Here is a 23,923-nt window from a genome sequence, read left to right on the forward strand (position 1 = left end):
TAAGCAGCCCACTTTCGGCAATAAACCTCTCTTTTCGTTCACCTGCCTGTTTTCGTTCATCTCTCTTTTCTTGTTCCCCTGTTCGTTTGCGTGTGTGTGTTCATTTGTTGTGTGTGCTGGTTGCGGTGGCGGTTCCCGTTTTTCCAGGCCCTCGAGATTCCTTGTCATTTTACTGTCGCCGCAGGATGGCGACAGTGTTCTTGCTATTTTTTGTTTTTTGTACTATATTCTCTTTTAAAAATAACTTCTTTAAGTAACCAAAACACGATAAAGCTGTTTGAAACAGCCCGTTTCTAGAGTAGTACAAACAACTGCAGTATTCCTTTCATTCAGAGATGCTTTTTTTTTTTTTTGTCAATTACCCCGGTAATGAGCCTTTTAAAGGGAGAGTATGAGAGAGTTTTGTACCATGCCCCAACCCAGTAGCTTCATCCAGGTCTCCCATGTTTGTGGCAGAGGCCCAAGTACCTGGTCCATTTTTGTTGCTTTCCCAAGCACATTAACAGGATGCTGGATCCAAAATTAAGCTGCCAAGACTCAAACCTACTTCCATATGATATGCTGGCAATAGAGACAGCTTAACTTACTATGTCACAATTCTACCGCATCTGCATAAAGTTCCATAGTAATATGTGTAGACACATCATTGGGACATTGGATCCAATTTCATTTGAAGTATCTCCAATTAGATTCAATTTCAAAATTTGTCACTCCCATGAATTTGTGTCTAAAAACAACCCCCATAAATTCCAGAAAATTAGGCGTTATAGGCCAGAAATTTCTTCCTAGAAGCAGTCTATAGATAATGATTCTTGTTTTCCTATTCCACGTAACTTTTTGCCAAAAGTTTGGTCGATTTGGAATGAGGTGACACTTAGGTGAAATTGCCTGCTGTTTCTTTAATAATGAAAGCGAGTTGAACATCAGGATAATACCAAATCTGTTCAAGTGCTTGATTTGAATTTTGTGTTATATATTCCCTGTTCATTTTATGGTTGTTACAGTGTAGAATTTTGTTGATTATTATTTAATATTTTTTTCCCTAATTTTTAGAGCAGCATAGTTTTCTTCAAAATGCTATTTCTTGGGGGTAAGCACCATGGTTCAAAGGGCTAATTCTGCACCTTCAAGCTTGAGTATCCCACATGAGCACTGGTTTATACCCTGGCTGCACCGCTTCTGATCCATCTCCTTGCTTATGACCTGGGAAAGCACCAGAGGATGGTCCAAATGCTAGGGACTTTGCAACCACATGGGAGACCTGGAAGAAGCACCTGGCTTCAGATGGGCTTAGCTCTGGCTGTTAGGGAGTGAGCCAGCAGATGGGAGCTATGTCTCTGTTTTCTTCCATCTGTGAAACTGCCTTTCAAATAAAAATGTTTTAAAAATGATTTTTATAAAAAATATTGAAAACATTAAATGGGTAGACCAATTTCAGAATAGATATTGCTCTTTGGATAGATGAAACTTAAAAATAAAAAACAGTGTAAAAGTCTATGTATGTGTAAATCTCAAAGAACCCGATAGTCGGAATTGTAGTGATGTATGTATAACATATATACATATACTTATGTACATATAATTATGTGCACATTGTGTATATATAGTTTCCATATATAATTCACATAATTATATAATACAATATATCATGTGCACATGTGTAACTATGTACATATATCATGTATATATAACTTCATATATTATACATTGTTCTTTCATAATGGTTTTAGGTACAATAGTCAACACAACTAACCGTAGATAGTTAGTAAAATAAATTATTTACCTTTCATATTTAGTTGAGTTTAAATGATCTGAAGTACCCTTGAAATTTTTTAGAGCAAATTTTTACATTGGTGGATAAAAATTATAAAGCATTGATATTATGGCAATTATGAGAATACTAAAATGGTGATACAGTGTACCCTTATGTTTGTATGATTAAAAATATGTTAATATACTGGTTGAACATTCTTTTTGAATGAGTTGTATATGGTATAGTATTCATACAAATACATACTTTATGTATTCCTTTCAATGTCCCTCAAAATTATTTAGGCTAACTAGTGACAATTTATATTTTTTTCTCTTTGCTAATGTGTTGAAGTGGATTTTCTATACCATGAATTTTTATTTTTGCTAGCCACATATTTCTTATAGCACCAAGAAATATGATTGTTTAAGAAAATTCATCTGAATTAATATAAGAACAGATAAAAAATTACATTCTTTTTATATACATATAATTTATTTTTTAAATTTTTGGTTACATTGTATTATGAGATACAGTTCCATCGGTACTGGGATTCCCCCCACACCTCCCCCATTCCTCTCCCCATGGTGGACTCCTCCACCTTGTTGTGAGACCTCAGTTCAAGATCAGTTGAGACACCTTCATTGTAAGCATATACCAAGCATAGAGTCCAGCATCTTCTTTTTTTTTTTTTTTTTAAAGATTTATTTTTATTATTTTTTCATTGGAAAGGCGGATATACAGAGAGAGGAGAGACAGAGAGGAAGATCTTCCGTCCGATGATTCACTCCCCAAGTGAGCGCAACGGGCCGATACTATGCCGATCCGAAGCCAGGAGCCTCTTCTGGGTCTCCCACGCGGGTGCAGGTTCCCAAAGCCTTGGGCCGTCCTCGACTGCTTTCCCAGGCCACAGGCAGGGAGCTGGAAGGGAAGCGGGGCTGCCGGGATTAGAACCGGCGCCCATATGGGATCCCGGGCGTGCAAGGCGAGGACCTTTAACCACTTGCGCCACCGCGCCGGGCCCAAGTCCAGCATCTTCTTATCCAGATAAGTTCATCTGCTTCCTGGGGAGACCTTCCCTGGTCTGAAGGTATGGTCAAGAGAGCAAGATCCCAATCAATTAAAAGCCCCAGCAGTAACAATATATATCGTTATGGAGTTAATTGACATAGTATTGAGTAAACAATATGTTAAAATTACATGTAAGTTCTTGACAACCTCCTGTGACTATTTCAATGACATTTTAACAATTGAGGTGCATAACAGGTTTAGGGGGGGTATGCAGAGAAATCTTTCATACCTTGGTGAGGGGTACTTGTTCTTTGTGTTCTACCTAGTAGGGTATGCGTGAGTCCTTGATGACCTATCTTTCTTTGTTGTTCTCTGCTTATCTATTCCTATTTGTGTGTGTCTGTGAGTGTGTGTGTGTGTGTGTGTGTGTGTGTGTGTGTGTGTGTGTGTGTGTGTGTTGGGGGGGTGCTCTGAAGCGACCCTGTTGGTCATTGTAGAGGGTGGAGGCCCAGAGCTGGAACTAAGTAAGGACTGGAGAAGGCTCCTCTCCCTAGTCCCGAAGAAGTTTATTGTTGTTCTGATTCTGATGACGTTGGATCCTATGTGAAAGGACTTGGGCTTCTTTCATCTCGTGTAGTTTGTCCGAAGAAGGGGGGATGTCTGTCCTCTGGGTTCTCGGCCTCCGGAGGCATTCCAGTTCCCCGTGTTCTCTTTGGCAGTTGTGGTGACATCCTTGGTGCCCATTCTGATAGACCTTGGTGGGAGTCCGGGAGTCCTTATGATTGGGATATAAGCCTCCTCCTGTCCTGCTGCTCCACTCTGGGGTTCTCCCCTATTCTGTGCATATGACCCCCTGATGATAGCTTATTAGGGTCGCTCCTGAGTGCCCTTGTATGTCTTTGTAGTTTTTACTATTGTCTAATGCTGTTCTGAATCTACCGGCTATACCTGTCCAGTTCCTGTAGGTTACACTCTATGTAGAATTTAAATAAAGATTTCAATAATCCTTAAGGTGGAAAAAATTCTGGTTTCTCTGTGTGTTTAAAAATAATGTGCGAAATAATAAGTAGTTTTATGTGATTTTTTTTTTCTGCTCTTTCCTGTTTATCATGGCTACTCTCATGGCTTTGTCCAAACTCCAAAAGAGGAGCAATGATAATTTGATGGATAAGGATAATCTGGATTCTCTATCCTGGCACTGATATTGGCCTGTTGCTCCAAGGGTGTTGGGCAAGTGGAATCCCAGTTGTCTAGTACCACTGCCCACTGGGTCACATACCTGTGCTGTGAATTTCAAAGGGGTCACTGCGCAATATTACTGCCCCACTGAAGGCAATTGGATGAAGAAGGTATTCTCAAAAGATAATTTCAGTAAGAAATTTCAATTTTTGTTTCTAACCACCTAAATGTTATTTCATAAAATATTCATTGCTGCTACTATCAGACTTTTAAAAAGGTAATGTGGGTGAATTTATAATGAACTGGTATACAGGTGTGTTGGGATTTGACTGGCAGCAGTGTACAGCCTGATTAAATTAAAAGCCTATAAAGTTCTCTGGGAATGCAGTAATGCTCCTAATTTGCACTAGAAAACAGAAGTATTCAATTAAAAGTCTCAGCTCTCAGCAAGCTGATGAGGATGTGAAAGTTAAAAATCGCTTGAAAAGCTTGATTTTGATGGTGATCAAAGATTTCAACACTTTTTACCTGATTTGTCACCACAGGTTCTCATTAAGACAGACAGTGCTACTTCTAAATTATGGGCTCAGACTGGACAGCAAGGTGCACAGTGGAAGAAAGTGGAAGTGTTTTTAGGTATCCATTCACACACACAGGTTTGTATATCGGTTATGTGAGGATGAAGTTTTGTGATTTTCCCTCATCTTATTTCCTTTCCTCAGTCATTGCCTGTCATTTCCTTTCTAACATAATGTATGAATTCATAGCTACAGGATACAAAACTACAGGTGAGAGTTTTCATAAGCAATTTAAAATTGTACAATGACTGAATTTCTCTGAATTAGGTGTTCATAGTTTGGTCATAAGCAAAGTGAGAACCCAGAGCCATTTTGTAGGAGGAGAGCATTTTTTTTTTTAAGTCCTTGAAATTAAACTCTGGGTAATTAAGATTTAGAAACAGTCATTTCTAGATAGAAGGGATAAGATCCTTGTTAAAATTTTATTTTCTCCTCTTCTAAATATGCAATAGGAATAGAATATTGGTTTTGAATCTTTAATAATATCTGACACATCAGCCCCTTGCAGCTTCACTGGATGTGTAAACTATATAGACTGCATAAAGACATGCAGCATTATGTTTACTATCTTGAAGCAAGAGGTGCATGACGTCTCATACAAGTAGATTTTTTTTTTTTTGCTTTCACTGGAATCTAGTTTGCTTGTAAATAATTTGCAGGTAATTGAGACTATGGACAAAAAGTTCAGTTTAAGAAGTAATAACTTGATTAAAGGCTTTTTGCACTCTGAATCTTGCTATTAGAAGGATTCTAAATGTTCAGTCTCTAAAAAGTAGTTTGAGGCAGGAAGACTTCTCAGCCACAGCAGACAGGGAGCACTGTTCTACCACGGCTAGGGTTGCACCCAGGCAATGACTAATTTTGTGTATGTAGAATATAATCCTTCACTGTAGTGATGTTTTGGCCAGTGGTGCAATATGTAAATGATAGTGATCTTGGTAGAATTAAACTGCCTCTGAATGTTTGGCAGGCTTAGTTTAAGTAACTTCTGTAATATCAACACAAAAAATCAGTTTACCTAGTGATGCGTATCTAGAAGCTATCCACGTTGTTAAGTGAAGCATACCTGCATTTTTGTAGTAAAATCATGTTCAGAACAGCATGGAGGGGGTTTCAGTAAGAGTAATTAATTATTTAAACTTTCTGAAATTCTGGTTTATCATATGTTGAAAATTGATGAAAGATAAGTATATTCATGTTTAAGTGTTCATTAATGGCTTATGGACCATTTATTGTTTCACACACAGTTCTTCAATTTTTACATTAAAAAACAGACCTTATTATTTGCCAAGCATGTTAACATGCTCAGTAGATCCAGGAATGAGTCTCCACACAGTTGTTGGCTCTTCCTCTATTCTTTCTTTCTTTCTTTTTTTTTAAAGTTTTATATATTTTTATAGATATACAGAGAGGAGGAGAGACAGAGAGGAAGATCTTCCATCCAATGATTCACTCCCCAAGTGACTGCAACAGCATGTGCTGCGCCGATCCGAAGCCAAGAGCCAGGAACGAGGAACTTCCTCCAGGTCTCCCACATGGATGCAGGAACCTGAGACTTTGGGCTGTCCTCTATGGCTTTCCTAGGTCACATGCAGGGAGCTGGATGGGAAGCGGGGCTGCCAGGACTGGAACTTGTGTCCATATGGGATACTGGTGCTTGCAAGGCGAGGACGTCAGCCACTATGCTACTGTGCTGGGCCCTCTTCCTCTATTTTTATAGACGTTCTACTTTTAGCCTCAGAGATGCTTCCAACTCTTTAAGAAAAATCTAATTTATTTTTAGACATTCTGTACCAAGACCTAACTAGGAAACTTGACATCGTTTTATTTGGAAATCTCAGATCTTTCATTATGATTTTATAATCAATACAGTCACATACTGCATCACTTTTTAAATATCTTTATTTATTTCAAAATAATCCTTGGAGACACATGTTATATCTGTAGAGGAATATGTTGAAACTATGTTTACATAGCCATAAAATGGCAGAGAAAGACTTTCAACACAGGCAATCATACATATTCCACATAATCAACAATCCTGCCCTGCTGTTTTACCTGCCAAATGTCATGAAAGTAATTCTCTGGTTTTATTCAACCATAAAATAATCATGTATTTTCTTTGTGTAAAACACTTGAGCAGACCGACACTGTAGTATAACAGGTAAGGCTATTGTCTTTTGCGTGGGAATCCCATATGGGCACTGGTTTCACTCCTAGCTGTTCCACTTCTGATCCATCTCCCTACTGATTTCTAGAAAGACATCAGAAAATGGCCTGATGCCTTGGGCCTCTGTACCCACATGGGAGAGAGGAAGAGACTTCTGGCTTCTGTCTGGCCCAGCTTTGCCAATTGGACCACCTGGGGGATGGCTCTGTTGATGAAAGAGCTCTTGCTCTCTCATTATTTGCCTGTACAGTGTTGCTTTTCAAATAAAGGGATATATCCTTTTGAAAAGATTTATTTATTTATTTATTTGGAAAATCAAATTTACAAGAGAAGGAGAAACAGTGAGAAAGATCCTATATATATCCACTGGTTCACTCCCCAAGTGACAATTGGAGCTGAGCTGATCTGAAGCCAGGAGCCAGGAGCTTCTTCAGGGTCCCAAGGCTTTGTGCTGTCCCTTACTGTTCCCAGGCCACAAGCAGTTTGTTGGAAGGGAAGTGAGCCAGCTGGGATATGAACTAGAGCCCTTATGGAATCCTGGCACATGCTAGGTGAGGACTTCGCAGGCCCAAGGGATAATTCTTTAATACTGAACGTAGTAAAGTGTTTGTTTTTAAGTGTGTGAAATGCCAACCAGCATCATTTTGCCTGTAGTTAGACTATATAGTTCATAATGAAACACAGATGAGTTGAATAGTGAGACTTTCCAGATAGCAGAGGCTGTTTTTCATTTTGTGGAACAATATTCCCTCCCCTCTCCCTAGATCAGGGCCTCATTTCTTTTGGAGAATGTTGTACTTTTTGTTCTCTAGTTTCACATCTTAATTATTCCCAAATGCTTAATTTACCTTGCAGATTTGCTTTTCTTTTCCAGCTTATCTGCTGTGGAAAATGATATTTTTTGAACAGTGAATTTGGAAAAAACTTGTATTTTTTGGCTAGTGTAAAAGGCATAATTTTTTTGTTGTTGATTTATAGATTACAACAGGTTATCTTATTGCATTGGATACAGGTTGTCAGAGATTGCAATAATATTACAATATACAGGTACTATTTTCCAGATTGACACCTTTTCATCACAAATTAAGGCAAACATGTGGTATTTAACCTTTTGGGATTGGTTCATTTCTTTAGCATAATGGATTCCAGTTGGGCCCATTTGGCCACAAAAAACTGCATTTCATTTTTTTAAATAGCTGAGTAGTATTCCATGGAATATATGAACCATAGTTTTCTTATCCAGTCCTCTGTTGATGGGCATTTCAGTTACTTCCAATTTTTGCAATTATTGATTGTGCTGCTATAAACATAGGGGTGCATGTTGGTTTCTCATGAAACAGGTGTTTTGGATATAGTCCTAGGAGTGCTATTGCTGGGTCATATGGCATGCAGATTTCAGTTGTTTGAGAATCCTCCATACTGATTTCCATAGAGGCTGTACAAGTTTGCAGTCCCACCAGCAGTGGAGTAGGGTTCCCTTTTCCCCACATCCTCACCAGCAAGTGTTGTTGGTGGTTTTTTGTATGTGTGCCATCCTATCTGGCATTAGGTGGTATCTCATTGTTGTCTTCATTTGGATTTCCCTTATTGCCAGGGAACTTGAGCATTTTTTCATATGTTTGTTTGCCATTTGGGTTTGTTCTTTTGTGAAGCGTCTGCCCATTTCCTGTGCCCATTTCTTGAGTAGTTTGTTTTGGTGTTTTGGTTGTTCTGTAGATGTTTGTATATCCTGGAGATTAGTTGTAGGCTGAGCAGCAGTAGTGGATTTATGACTTGTGCCATTTTAATGAACCTATGTCCTAAATTTGGCCATGTAAGGCAGTTGTATTATCACATTCTCATTCTTAGCTGTTAAATAGTAGACAGTTCTGACCCTCAACTTCACTGGATCAAATTCAGTATGGGAACATTTCTGGTGTGAATGTTGTGAGATTGAATATTGATGATCTGAATAGTGTTTACTCCAGGTTTTGGATGTTTTGATTGACAAGTGACCTCCTTTTTTTTTTTAATTCCTAGATTGTCTTCAGGGCAAAACGTGGTGTCAGCTATATAGGTGATGTAGCAGTGGATGATATTGCCTTTCAAAACTGTTCCCCCTTACCTAACCCAGACAGAAAGTGCACTGCTCAAGAATTCACATGTGCTAATAAGCACTGCATTGCGAAGGACAAGCTATGTGATTTTGTGAATGACTGTGCTGATAATTCAGATGAGACATCTTTTATTTGTGGTAAGTAGGAGTGGGCTGCTTCCTCAATCTTTCCTATATCTTCAGCGTTCTTACTCAGTGTGTTCTGTCACAGTGTTGAAACATAAGTCATATGTATAACTCAGTAGCAGAGGCTGGTAAGATGGTTGGACTATTTAAAAGCACCCCTTCTCAATTCTTCGTGTTTAGAATTCATTTGAAACTAGTTGATGGTTCTTTCTGTAAATGAAGTGATTGGAGGTAAATTAGAAAACTAATATCTGCAGAGACAAAGTAGAATCAAGTATTCACTGCATGAAACATTTTTTATTTAAATAAAACACAAGCAAAGTATCTGTTACTCAGCTGTGTATGCTTAGCAAACCTCTATTCTTTGATGCCATTTTGGAGGGTGGTTTTGACTTTGTATTAATAATCATGATTTTGTAAGATTTATTTATATTTTTAATTTAAAAAATTATTATCATTTTATGATACAATTCTGCAGGCTTTGGGATTTCCTTTACCCCTCCTCAAATCCCCCTCTCCAAACACACACACACTCAGTTTTCCCGTATTATTACAATAGCATGGTTCCTCATAAACAGTCACTATGGCAGGGAGTCCTGGTATCTCCCTGGGAACTGCTTGAACTGGAAGTGGGAGAAAGGTTGTACAGAGAATGGTGCAACCACAGCATAGGATCACAGAAGGTAGAGAACGGTGAGTCAGGAGCTGGGGCTTTGTAGACCATGGAAAAAGCCTAACACAAGATCCCAGAACTGAAACTCACTGGAGGGAGTGACACAAGGGACTGCAAACAAAGAACCAAATAGCAAACACAATAAGTAAAACTGAGCTGTAGACCTGTGGGTGATACAGCTTAGAAACCTGCCCTGAGGAGAAGAGCCTGCTAGTCAGCAGTACAATGACCAAGAGCAAAATGTGACAGAGGCACAACAAATATTACTGAAGACTGCCCTGCAAAGGAGCAAGAGCCTTTGCCAACCTCAGAAATAACTAAGGAAGACATTGAGAAAACAGGGAGTACAGATTGAGCAAATTCTTTATAAAGCTTCACATCAACAATGAGAAGCACATACAGAAGTTCAAGGAATTTAGGGAATATGTCAGGGGAAATGGTAACACTGAATCAGTCAAGCTGAATTATGGAAATGAAAAATGCAATGGAGCAAATTAGAAATTCAGTGGAAAGTGTTAATAATTGAATGAATGAAGCAGAAAAAGAAATCTCAGAACTCGAAGATATTTCTTGCCATAATGCTGAAACAAAAAGTTGGAAGAGGAACTGAGGCATACTAAGAAAAGTATACAAGAATTAAGAACACAATTAAAAGGCCAAATATAAGAGTTATAAAATGAGTTTAAAGCTGTATTCAATAATATAATAAAGGAAAACTTCCCTAATCTGGAAAAAAATTCTGTGAAAACAACATCAAGAAAGGGCACAGAGCTCCCAACAGAGTTGACCAAAAGTGATCTTCCCCATGACACATGATAATCAAACTCTCTTCAGTCAAACATAAGGAAAATATTCTTAAATGTGCGCTTGAGGGCCCGGTGTGATAGCATAGTGGTTAAAGTCCTCGCCCTGCATGCCCAGGATTCCATATGGGCTCTGGTTCTAATCCCAGCAGCTCCACTTCCCGTCCAGCTCCCTGCTTGTGGCCTGGGAGAGCAGTCAAGGACAGCCTAAAGACTTGGGACCCTGCACCCTCATGGGAGACCTGGAGGAAACTCCTGGCTGCTGGTTCCAGATTGGCGCATCATCAGCTATTGCAGTCACTTGGGGAGTGAACCCTCAGATGGAAGATCTTCTCTGTCTCTCCTCCTCTCTGTATATCTGTCTTTCCAATAAAAATAAATAACTCTTAGTAAAAAAAAATGTGCACTTGAAAAAATCATTTGACATGTAAAAACTCAGACTCAGAGCTGACCTCTCACAGGAAACTCTACAGGCCAGAGAGAATGGAATGACATGTTCCAGATTCTTTTTTTTTTTTAAGATTTATTTTTATTGAAAGGCGGATATACAGAGAGAGACAGAGAGGAAGATCTTCCGTCCGATGATTCACTCCCCAAGTGAGCGCAATGGCCGATGCTATGCTGATCCAAAGCCAGGAGCCTCTTCTAGGTTCCCCATGCAGGTGCAGGGTCCCAAAGCCTTGGGCCGTCCTCTACTGCTTTCCCAGGCTACAAGCAGGGAGCTGGATGGGAAGCAGGGCTGCCGGGATTAGAACCTGTGCCCATATGGGATCCTGGACGTGCAAGGCGAGGACCTTAACCACTGCGCCACTGCGCCGGGCCCTAGATTCTTTTTTTTTTAATATATATTTTTATTTTGAATTTTGAATTATGTGGTACAATTTTGTGTATGCTGGGATTCCCCCCAAACTTCCATCCCCATCTGTTTTTCCCATTTTGTTACAATAGTGGAGTCCTTCATAAGGGATCATAATTCAGTCTTATTTAAATGTACCCTGACATTGTTTGTACAGAAAATGTCAGACAGTCCAGCATCCCATTGTCTACACATGTCCAACAGTTTCATTGGGAATCCATCTTTCGTCTGGATGTAGGGATGCATGTTCCATGATACCCCCATGTCCGTATATGATAGACTCCAGTACTCCATCACTGTATATTACCATAAATGAGAAACCATGAAACAAGTTCAACAGCTGATATGAGTTAGAACAGCCACAACAACAACAACATCAACAACACATTACAGCACCATGAAAAAAATGTGCCACTGAGTAACCAACACATGAGTGACAAAAAGGAAGCACAGAAGTCTCTTGGGAAAAATGATGCCATAATATAATTCATGAGTCCATGATAAATTCAACTAGAGAAAAGGGATTACTTGGAATGAGCCAAACTGAAATAAAAGCATCAAAGCACATGGGATACAGCCAGAAAAGCAATCAAAATTGCTTTGGACTATTGGAGTTACACTTTCCATGTTGGTTTCCTTATATAAGAGAGAATGCATGGTATTTGTTTTTTTGTGATTGACTCATTTCACTGAGCATAATGGTCTGTAGTTGGAACCACCTGGTTGTAAATAGAATAATTTCATTCTTCTTAATGGCTGAATAATATTTTATGGAGTAGATGTACCACAGTTTCTTTAACCACTCTTCCTTGGATGCACATCTGGATTGTTCCATGTCTTTGCTATTGTAGATTGTGCTGCTGCAAATATAGGATTACAGAACCCCTTCTCACGTATGTTCCAGATTCTAAGAGGAAAGAATTGTCAACAGATAATAACTTACCCATGAATGCTTCTGTTTGTCTTTGAAAATAAAATAAAATTCTTCCACAGTAAAGAAAAGCTCAAAGAATACAACTCTTCTAGATATTTCCTACAAATGATATTTAAAGACATTCTCTTGACAGAGAAAAGGAATAGTACTGCCCAAACCAAAAGCAAATGGGAAGAACATTCCAGTAAAACTACAACAGAAGACTAAATGAATGAACAACCCATTGTTAAATGACAGGACCAAATTACCACCCATTCATATTAATCCAAATGTAAATGGCTTAAACCAATAAAATCCAATGTCACAGGTTAGTAGACTCGATAAAAAAAAAAAACAACAAAATCCATCTATATGCTGCCTACAGGAGACACATCTTACCAACAAAGATCAGCAGAAACCATGTCATGGATTTTGAACTTCTTGTTTTTATTTTCATTTCTTCAAAAGTTTTTTTTCCTTACTTTAAATTCTTCACTGACTCACAGGTTATACAGTTACATCATCTTCTTCAAGAAGGTTCTTGATTTTCATTACTTCATGATACATTATTTAACTTCATGGCATTGCAAATTTCTATTTTTCTTCCTGTTATTTTTGTGGGGTTTCATTTAAATGGATGTATCATTACTGTGTAGTGGAAACTATTGTATTCATATGAAAGGATACAATGCAGTATCTATTTCTACTTCCAGATCAAAGATGGACTCCCAATGAAACTGTTAACTGTATCTTGATAATAGGATGCTGGACTCTTGCATTGTCCATGCCTGCAATGATGGACTTATGATTGTTTTTGAAGAACTATTGCAATAATATAGCAGAAATCATTGTGTGGGAGCAACCATTTGGGAAATGGGCAGAAAATCCCAGAGCCTATGGAACTATATGATAAAATAATAAGAGTAAAATGATAGGGGAAAAATAGAAAAATTAGAACTATTTCATCAAAATTTTCTAAATAGTACATTTTTATTAATGATGATAAAATTGGGTACTTGCTTGTGTACCACAATGTGTATTAGAGTAATAAAAGTGTTAGCTTTATAAATGTATAACCTACCTATAGCACTGTAAAAAGAAGTATGTGGAATTTCTACCATTGTAGAAATGAAATGAAACACAGGTTAAACATTAGTAATATCTGAAAATACTTTTAGTGGTAGTTTCAATGCTACTGAAAACATTTAATACAAAGTATTATTGTGAATTAATCCAAAACAATAAAATATTAACCTTTAATATTTGATATATTTTTTCATCTCCAACATAGTGACCTGTTCTAAAACAATAGCAATAATAATAGATTTTGCAGTGTTTTTCAAGCTAACCTGTATTGTAAATTAGTAAACTTCCTAAATTCTCTGCCAAGACCTAATAAATGGTAATAAAATAGAAGCAATAAATTGAGTGGAATCACTAGGTATTAGTAGAAGACAATGTAAGTATTGGTGAATTACTTTCTGCAGTTTTGAACCTAGGATGTGGTTTTTGGAACAGTGATTTTATTAAGTCATGAAGACACCTACATGTAACTGTTATCTCAAATAGTGCTATCAAGATAGTTTTGTAAGAATTTGAGCCTTGTGTGACATAGCAAGTTTGCTTTCAGTTGGTGCAATATGCTTTCAAGTTAGCCAATATCTGCTAACACAAAATTGGAAATATTTTGCAGGAACCTCCAGGGGACGCTGTGATTTTGAGTTTGACCTGTGCGCCTGGGAACAGGAGCAGGATGATGATTTTGACTGGAACCTGAAAGCTAGTGGTATCCCTGCCACAGGCACAGAGCCAGCAGCAGACCACACCCTGGGAAATTCATCTGGGCATTACATCTTCATAAAGAGTTTGTTCCCACAGCAGCCCATGAGAGCAGCCAGAATTTCCAGCCCAGTAATAAGCAAGAGGAGCAAAAATTGCAAGGTACAGAAAAAAAAACAAAATATTCTAATTTTTGTTCAAAGCAAAGACAGAAAGTAGAATGGCTGGTGTCAGAGAAAGGAGCTAAAATTCATTCAAGTTGGGATATGTGAGGGAGAAAAAGTGGGAGTAAGGTTGAAAGGGAAGGGTTATTTGAACTAGAAAAATTTCTTGTAGGTAAATTCTATAACTATCCAAATTTTAAAAACAACTGGAAAATTTTGTGATTATGATTTGTCACCATGGGTAATACAAAAAAAGGTAAACTTTTTTTTTTTTTTTCCTTTAGGAGGTGTAGTGCTTATTGGAATCTCAGGCATTTTACCAAGAAGAAAAAAATTTAAAACAGTGAAAAAATATTGCAAGAATTTCAGATTAGTGAAAGCTACATGAAATGATTAAAGTAATCTTCATAAAGCCTTACCAAGGCCTTAAAACAGTAGAATGATGTGGTCCTTAGCTTATGAAAATTTGAAGAAATGTGGCTTTTTGGGCCAAAGGCCATATGACACATATCTGTTGAGTTTTACACTTTCCTTTATTCATTGTTTGTGTTGTCTATTTTCCACATAACTGGAGTCATCTGGGCTAGAACTTAAGTTTACGTAAGATCCAGTACAAATCAGGTTCTCAGAGATGATCTAATAAGTACTTTACTTCCAAGAGACTGCTTTATAAATAAGTCATTTACACATAAGGAAATGTAATCTCTGTAAGATCTGGGCACACGGATTCTCTTTAGGATGTTCCCTAATAGTTGAAAGGAAGAAAAATGATATCCTCGTAGTTGTTCCTAATCAAATCAGATTGGGAGGAAGAGTTAGAAAATTTAACCCTTTTTGCTCTCACATTGTTCTGGTGTACTTGCGCCCACAATAGGAAGAGTCCTTATCCTTTGAAAGACATAGTGACCAGCCTTCAATATCCTGCTGCATTGATAGTCCTTCCCTGCAAAACAGCTGATTTTTGTTTTGTGGCGGCTTTGCGGGTGATATAACACATCCATCTGGATATATGTATATGTTTGTATGTATGTGTGTCTGTATTACATGTGTAGCACCTAGGAGTAAAGAATAGGAACATGCGGAAAGACTGTTTATTATCCTGTCAACCTGTGTGCAAGCACACTGTCACTGATGTTCCCATGGGAATGGAGGTGTTGATTAATTTGTTTTCTTGTTAATCTGATCACATTGACTGTGAAATGACCTTAATAATATTAATTACCTTAATAAAACAAGTATTTATTAAGACAAATAGGGATTCGTTTCCTTCCTCCCTTATTATACAATTAAAGACGCCCTTGGCTTCCTACTCCTAATCTCTTTTCTTCTCACCCTAGTTCTGTTTTCTCCAGACCTTCTAGGAGACCCTGACAATGACACCCCTGCTAATCCACTCAATACGCCACCCCGTATTAAACCAGAACGATACTTTATATTTGCCTACGCTATTCTCTGATCAATCCCCGTTGTTTGTTGCACAAAGATGAAAACAAGAATGTGGAGTAGACCATGTGTGTGACTATAAGAGATCTGCATAGATGTGGCATGCACCTATTCTTGTATCATTTAGTTCCTGTTTTTCAATTTGGAAGGCAGAGTTACAGAGGGAGGAGGAGGAGAGAGAATCTCTGGTCCCTATTGATGCTGCTGGGTCCTCTTCATTTCACAGAAATGGATTAGGCTCCCACAATGTTTCATCATTCCCTAGACAATTTGCAATGACTGCAAAAATTCTCATGCTTGAAATGTTAATAGAAACATTTTGGATGATAGAGTGAAAAGTGATTATTTCATTTGCTTGGAAATTTCGGTAGGGTTGCTATGACTTCTCTGTTTTTAATTACTACTTAGTGAAGCATCATGCAGTATACATTATTTAATTATCTCCTTACCCTTTAGGCAAGCTAGTAGTTCTTAAGTATGTTATGCATATCTACTAATATTTAAAAACTGTGTTCTTCCTGTGAAATTTATAGCACCTGTTTTTTTCTGATCAATACAAATGAGAAGGCAGCTTAAAAGGCATTTTTTTCTCCCATGTTTTTCTGTGTTTTGATTCTGTATGTAACAATGCCTAAAAATCCAGTTAACACTACTTAAAGCATTGCATTGTTAATCTCTAAAAAATAGCATTGCATTGTTAATCTCTAAAAAATACCTTTGTTGATTGTTACTTTGGGAGGAAGTCCCAAGGCCCATTCTTTCATTTCAAGTAAAATGTAGATCATTAGTCTTGTGATGGGTTTGCCACATGTAGCAGAGCCTTGACGATTTTGTAGAACTAAGAGATTGACCGTCTAGTACCAGAATGTAGTAGACTAAGCCAAGCAGTACGGCATTTTAATGAAAATTAATGAAGTTCAATGAGATGGAATGATCATCTTAGTGCCCGCTGCTTTGAACCGGGGAAGGTCTTTTTATGTAATACATTGCCGTCAAGTGATACTGTGTTTCTTTGGCTGTGGCTTTAATGGAGTTCAAGTGTCAAAGTTCATTTTGTAGTACTGTAACGGTACCTGAGACTGAGCAGTGTCTGAAGAACAGCCACATTTCCTTACAGTTTCTTACAGGCTTGGAGTTCCAGTTTGCACTTGGAAAGGGCTTTGTTGCCATGTGATCTCATGGTAGAAGGTGGAAAGACACAAAAGCCTTGAGAGATGGAGGGGCTGATTCTACTTATATAAAACCCCCACAGTCAATAATGAACCCACTCCCGCAATAACAAGATGAATATAGAGCCTCATGACCTATAATCACTGGTTAACAATCCCTCCTATCAACACTTATTGCAATAGGGATCACATTTTTTAAAAAGATTTATTTATTTTTATTGGAAAGGCAGATATACAGAGAGGAGGAGAGATAGAGAGGAAGATATTCCGTCCGATAATTCACTCCCCAAGCGGCCGCAACGGCAGGAGCTGAACCAATCCAAAGCCAGGAGACAGGAGCTTCCTCCAAGTCTCCCACATGGGTGCAGGGTCCCAAGGCCCTGGATTGTCCTCAACTGCTTTCCCAGGCCACCACCAGGGAGCTGGATGGGAAGCATGGCTGTGGGATTAGAACTGGCGCCCATATGGCCAGGCGTGCCAGGCGAGGATGTTAACCACCACACTATAGCGCCGGGCCCAGAGATCACATTTTTAACATTGGGGAGTGAAGGGGTTAACTTTGTGGCTCAGCAGCATAAGCTGTCACCTCCCACATTGACACAGGCGTCCTTTATGGATGTAGGTTCCAGTCTTGGCTGCTCTACTTCTGATCCAGGTACCTGCTGATGTTCCTGTGAAATCTGCAGAGGGATGGCCCAAGTACATGGGCTCTTGTACCAACTTGGAAGAACTAGATGAAGCTCCTGGTATTGTCTTTGGGCCCAGCCTAGTCTTGGCTTTTGCAATCATATGGGGGAAGGTATTAGTTGAATAACTCACTCTAACTCTTTCAAATAAGTAAATATCTTTAAAACAAAGGAGCAAGCAAGCAAACAAACAAACAAAAAACTATTGGAGGGCCTGGTGTGGTGGCTTAGTGACTAAATCCTTACCTTGAAACTGCTGGGATCCCATACGGACACTAGTTCATGTCCCAGCTACTTCACTGCCCATTCGGCATCCTGCCTGTGGCCTGGGAAAGCAGTAGAGGATGGCCCAAAGCTTTGGACCTTGCACCCATGTGGGAGACCTGGAAAAAGCTTCTGGCTCTTGGCTTCAGATTGGCTCAACGCTGACCACTGCAGACAGAAAATCATTCTCTTTGTCTGTCCTTCTCTCTGCAAATCTGACTTTCCAATAAAAAAATTAATAAATCTTAAAAAAATTGGAGAATTATTCAAATGATAACTTTGTGGAATCCTGCTTTTAGAAGTTATGGAAAGAAAAATAAACTTAGTTCATTTTTTTCATCCCAAACTTCTGTCTTTTAACATTTTCTCTTTCGTGTATCATAAGACTAGCCTGTCTTCACTCAGTGGCAAAATGCAGGCAGGACAATAGAACAGGCAAATTTAATTTATATTCCAGAATCTGTTAATACAAGTGATGTACATAGAAATAAAATGGAATCAATTATCCTAATCACACCTAATATTTTATGCTTATTTCCAGATCATTTTTCATTATCACATGTATGGAAATGGTATTGGGGCTCTCAGCCTGATCCAGGTGTCAGTCTCAAACCAAACAAAGGTCCTACTTAATCTCACTACAGAACAAGGCAATTTCTGGAAGAGAGAAGAACTAGCGTTGTTTGGTGAGGAGGACTTCCAACTCAGATTTGAAGGCATCGTTGGGAAAGGCTACCGCGGTGATATTGCTCTTGATGACATTGTGCTTACTGAGAATTGTCTGTTACCCGATCATTCTGTGAAAGAAGAACGAACAGTGCCTCTCCCAAAAGGTACATGTTAATTTGTTTTTGATGTATTTTTTCAGAGGGGAAGCTAGAAAGAATGAGAATGGAAAACAAATGGTATAAAAACACCTAGGAATTGTTACTTTTGTTATGAAAAAGCAAATATTTTTAAACTAGAAATTATTATTAAAGTTTTTATTTACAATAGTATCGTCCAATTTACTTTAAGCTTTGGCATCATTAACACTGCCTGGGTTTTGTATTAGGTCAGCTTTCTCTTGGGTTAGTAAAATAGAAGAAGGTTCCTTTGTGTGTAGTCTGATTCATAAATCAGTGGTGAGACGTAGTGGTAGGATAGGTGAGGAAGAAGTGGCATCACAAAGACCTTGGATATGGATTGTGGGAGTTCATTAGTTCGAATCAGGTACTTCCACAGGCAAATATCTAAGATTTTGTAAAGAAGATGGAGCTAAAGTAGTGACCCTTGGATATTTTTAAACAAAATTGAACTGTTTGCATCCTATTTCTGTTGCAAGAATAAATTATGCAGTCTGGGTAAATTATGAACAACTGGCTGACAGTTCTAGAGGATGGGAAGTCCAAGATTGAAGGACCAAGTCAGGTGAGAGCCTTCTTGTTATGTTGAGCTCTGTCAATCCATGGCCCACTCATGGGTAACAGTGATCCTCCATTCTCAAAGGTTCACTCTGGCCTAATTCATCTCTAGTTACCCACAGCTGTGATGCCGACGCTGAAAGGAAGCACGTGAAAAGTACATACGTGTTTACTTTCCTAATACTGTTGTGTATTGTACCTGCCTCTGGAAGCTAAATGTAAATATCCATCTCTTGGTGATTGCAGTTTTATTAAGCTTGGTTTAGAGACTCAGAATGTGAAACAGCTCTGAAAAAGCATGAATTCACTGTATACTGGAGGGAATCCATTGGAGTATTTGACATTTTGAGAACAGTGTGTGTGTCATTAGGGTGAGAGGACAGAGTTAGGAGGTAGTGATAGTGCTGTTCTAAACAAGTCAAAATCCAAAATGTTTCATTTGCTCTTGATGAAAGTTGGTCCAAGAAAATTAAGGAGCACCTAATAGAAATGCAACACTCATGCAAGTCACAATTATAAGCCACGTGTCTGATTTTATATCATCAAGTAGTAACATGAGGGAAATGTGAACTTAATTTCAATAATGTATTTTGTTTCCTTCCAAATTTATCATCATCTCCACATAAATCAGTATAAAGTACTAACAAAGGTTTTAATGCTGTTTTTATACTGTCTTTAGTTTCAGTGCACATCATATATTCCTAATATGTTGCAGTTTGTATCAGCCATATAACAGGTGCTCAGGAGCCACTGATGGCCGTTGATTAACCTAGTTGGACAATAAAGGAGATAAAATGAATTCTGTAAGGCAGTTTGGGGTCTATTCTTATAACAGAATTCTAGTAGTTGAGGCAAACACCTAGATTCACTTATGTATTTATTTAAATAGAACCACAACATATATACCCACAGGTCAAATATGAAAGTCCAGACATCATGTTCTAGTGAATGAAATATTAATTTTAAGATCTGTATCAATATGTTTATACAGGTTATCTGAGTTTCCTCACCTATAAAGCAGATAGAATACAGTTATTTCTTAGATTCTAGGACTTTAAAGAATTAAAAGAAATAATTATATGTATTTTATTTCATAAAAATATCATTTTGTATCCCCTTGCATCTTTACTGTTTTTCTTTAGATGATGAAAGCATTTAAGAGTAAGCCTTCATTATTTGTATTTTAATAACATTTTTTTCATTTTTGTGGCAAAATTATTACAGCGATCACAAGCATATAATTGTTACCTCATTGAAAAATTAATTAGATTTTGGTGTTTCATAGAGTACCTACATGTATGTGTGTATGTTCACAATTTTTAGTGATTCTTTATTGCTCATTACTGCAAAATGTAACCTCCCAGACAACAGAATGGCAACAGTAAGACTAGGCCTTCTGAAACATTTTTGTGATGTGTTTATAACCTTACCTTTGCCGTAACCTTGAGTTTTTGGAAAGTCCTGAAGGTATCTCATTTTGGGATGGTATCTTTTTATTCTTACTATTTTTTAAATTTTATGTCATTTTATGACATAGTTTCATAGGCGCTGGGATTCCCCCATCCCTTCCCCTAACCCTCCCCCCACATTGAATTCCTCCATATTGTTACAGTAGTACAGATCATATCCTGTCATGATTCCTTCATTGCGGGTATGGACCATGTGGAGAGTCTAGCAGGATGAGATCTTGCTTTGGCTTTTGTACAGGGAAGGACCTGTTTGCCTGATTCAGTTGTTTGATCCTAGGTGGGATGCAGCTCCTACTGACTGGATGGTTTAGAGTGCATGATGTTTAAACTGATTGGATATCTGTGTTCCATGCCACTATAAGTGATTGGATAATTTGCATCGTGCACTGATGTAAACTTAGTTGACTGAGTGATTCCTAACATATACCAGTGCTATCTTGGTTGGTTGGATGATTCTTACTTAAAACCCCCTGAACACAGCTGGTCAGGGCTGCTTCCTTCTACTGTGGTGGAATGGGTCAGTCTGAAGGCCAGTGAATAAAGACTCAGAAGTTCCTAAGGGTCTGTGTCCCCTAAGGGATAGATTTGATCAACCCAAAACAAAAGTATTTAACTTGTAACTTTCACAAGGAGAGCAAGGGGAAATGAAATTATGTACCACTAGTAGTGGCAACATGTATTAAGCTCTTGGAAATGACTCTAATTCACATTGGCTTTCTTTTAAAGAGTGTATGGTTATGAATGTTATGCTACTATGGCTTTAATGATCTTTGATTACTTTAAAATTTATTGTGTATGATAATGGTCATTTTTTCATTAAATTAGTATTACCTGCTGTCTGTATTCTCACTAAACTAAGGTCTTTTTGCTCTTCACTTGCTAAATTTCTTACTTGGTGCAGTACTAAACTTTTTTTTTTTAAACTGTAGTGTAAATTTTAAATAATGTTATTATATAAACTGGAATTTAAAAAAGAGAAATGGAGAAGAGAGGAATGTGAGTGGGAAGGAGATGATTTGTTGTGCCAAGGGCACAGAGGTTGAAAAATGTGAATTTTGTTGTTCATTGCCTACTAGCTGTGTGAACCCAATCTTATCAATTCAAAATTTTGGTTCAAGCTTGTTTTTTGCTCACCTTGGATAGTGCAAAAATGATTAAACTGAATGAAATGCAGTTCTCCACTACTCACTCAGCATGAAGAATGGTTTGTGCTGCGAAATTACTTGAGTAGGTATTTGTGAAGAGACTTCAATTTCAGCATATTTATTGCTCTTCCAAAAAATTCCTTTTGAATATATGAATTTGCTAGCTATTTTTCAAATGTTTTGGTGGCCCAGAATATACATTTAGATAGATTATTTTTTTGAAATGTCAGTAATTTAAAATGCATACATAGTGTAGTATAAACTACTGGTGTAGAAAGCAATTTCCTTGTAATAATGAGAATATTTAAATATTCTAGAAATTTTATTGTGTAATCTTGCCAGCTCAGTTTCAGTTTATATTAATACTTTAGCCCATTCTACATTGATTTGAAATGTCAGTGTAGCATTTTTTATGATTGATATTCACATGAAAAATTTGATGATTGTTACAAAGCCCTGTAGCACAGTTATAGGCTGTTTGCTGCAAACTGTGATAACCATGTGGGTATATTTTCAGAAGTTCTGTGCAAACTTTTGAGGCAGTATATTCGTTTCTGCAATATCACAGCTTGTCAGCCTTTTGATACCATATAGTTAGGGCATATAATCACACATATACAAGGGTGCTTCATAAAGTTTGTGGAAATATTATTAAAATATACATATAATTTGATAGAAAAAGTTTTTATATCCATGAATATGAAAGATATTAAATCATTTCAAAGATAATATGTATTATGAAAAAATCTCATTTTTTTCAGTAAAAATTACTTAATTTTATTTTCCATGAGCTCTTTAAGGTACTCTCATACATGTTTTATGAGAGATCTTCAGCTGAGATTTTGTGAAATAAAGATTGCCCTAACACAATGTCTTAAGCAGCCCTTCAAAGTAATGAAGGAAGAAAGAAAATAGCTAATAGGTATGTTCTAGTTTTTCCTTCAGGAACATTTCTGGAAATTGTTGCAGCAAATGTATAAAACATTAACCTGAATTCAGTGTTACTACTAGATTAAAGCTCCTTCACAAATAGTTTTACAGAAGGTATTTTACAAAGTGTTAAACTGAGGCTATGAGAGCTAAGATAAGCAAAATTACAATTTTGTTTGAAGCACGTTAATATACTAATTATGTCTCCTTATGGTAATGTTCGTATAGTTTCTTGACAGCAGGCTTGTTTTATATTAAGGCACATGAGGGATTTGGGGAGCTGCATGATGGAGAAGGAAGATTGAACTGTTTGGGAAACTTTGATACATAGCTGAGGAAAAAAATCATATATGCACCTACAAAACTGGAACTATATTTGTTATTTGCCTAATGATAGCATGCAGAGCCAAAAGGACAGAAGAGATTGTAAGGGTCTCACATGACAGCCCTGGGAGTAAGCAGCAGGCAGGCAGCACTGTACAAATGCCATTAGAATTTAAGTGGGCAGCCAAATTTTGTAGCTTTTGCTTTTTGTTTTTTACTTTCATTCCTCTCTTTTCTTTTTCTCCTTTTTCCTCTTTTCTATTCTCTTTCTCTTTTCCCCTCTCTTCTCATGAGGTGAGCCTTTCAGTAAGACTGTCAATTAAATAATGTGGGGCCTGAGAAGGGTTTGGGATCATGACCATTCAACTATTGCCTTGAGCTCCAATATCATGACAGAATTAATAAATTTTGTTAAAAAGTATTAGCAACATTTATGGCTAAATCTAACCAAGTACTGTACACAAAAATCGTTGTTATAATTCTCAAGATATGAGAGAGTCATTAGGTTTATAATAGAACATTCTCCAATGTGTTTTATCATTTTAAAGATTTAATTGAGTTACACAAACATCAGTAGAAGAACTGTACTCTAAATGGCGCTGGTTTGTATCCAGGTGTTTTATTTCTGATCCAGTTCCTTTTTTTTAAAGATTTATTTTTTTATTATTTTTTCATTGGAAAGGCAGATATACAGAGAGGAGAGACAGAGAGGAAGATCTTCCGTCCGATGATTCACTCCCCAAGTGAGCGCAACGGGCCGATACTATGCCAATCCAAAGCCAGGAGACTCTTCCGGGTCTCCCACGTGGGTGCAGGTTCCCAAAGCTTTGGGCCGTCCTCGACTGCTTTCCCAGGCCACAGGCAGGGAGCTGGAAGGGAAGTGGGGCTGCCGGGATTAGAACCGGCGCCCATATGGGATCCCGGGCATGCAAGGTGAGGACCTTTAACCACTTGCGCCACCGCGCCGGGCCCTGATCCAGTTCCTTGTTAATG

The 23,923-nt window shown here is 37.8% G+C and overlaps 1 protein-coding gene across 1 annotated transcript in view; it reads left to right on the forward strand.

The window, feature by feature from the left end:
• MALRD1 (MAM and LDL receptor class A domain containing 1) overlaps positions 1 to 23,923 on the forward strand; it is a 143,888-nt gene that overhangs the window by 62,077 nt on the left and 57,888 nt on the right. Inside the window, exons 19-22 of the mRNA XM_040968290.1 lie at positions 4,486 to 4,596; positions 8,708 to 8,921; positions 13,848 to 14,095; positions 18,201 to 18,492. Coding sequence (XP_040824224.1) covers positions 4,486 to 4,596; positions 8,708 to 8,921; positions 13,848 to 14,095; positions 18,201 to 18,492 — 865 coding nt within the window. The remainder of the gene's footprint in view (positions 1 to 4,485; positions 4,597 to 8,707; positions 8,922 to 13,847; positions 14,096 to 18,200; positions 18,493 to 23,923) is intronic.

Source organism: Ochotona curzoniae, unplaced genomic scaffold, assembly GCF_017591425.1.
Source record: "Ochotona curzoniae isolate NIBS_2020 unplaced genomic scaffold, NIBS_Ocur_1.0 scaffold_4683, whole genome shotgun sequence".
Taxonomy (NCBI): Eukaryota; Metazoa; Chordata; class Mammalia; order Lagomorpha; family Ochotonidae; genus Ochotona; species Ochotona curzoniae.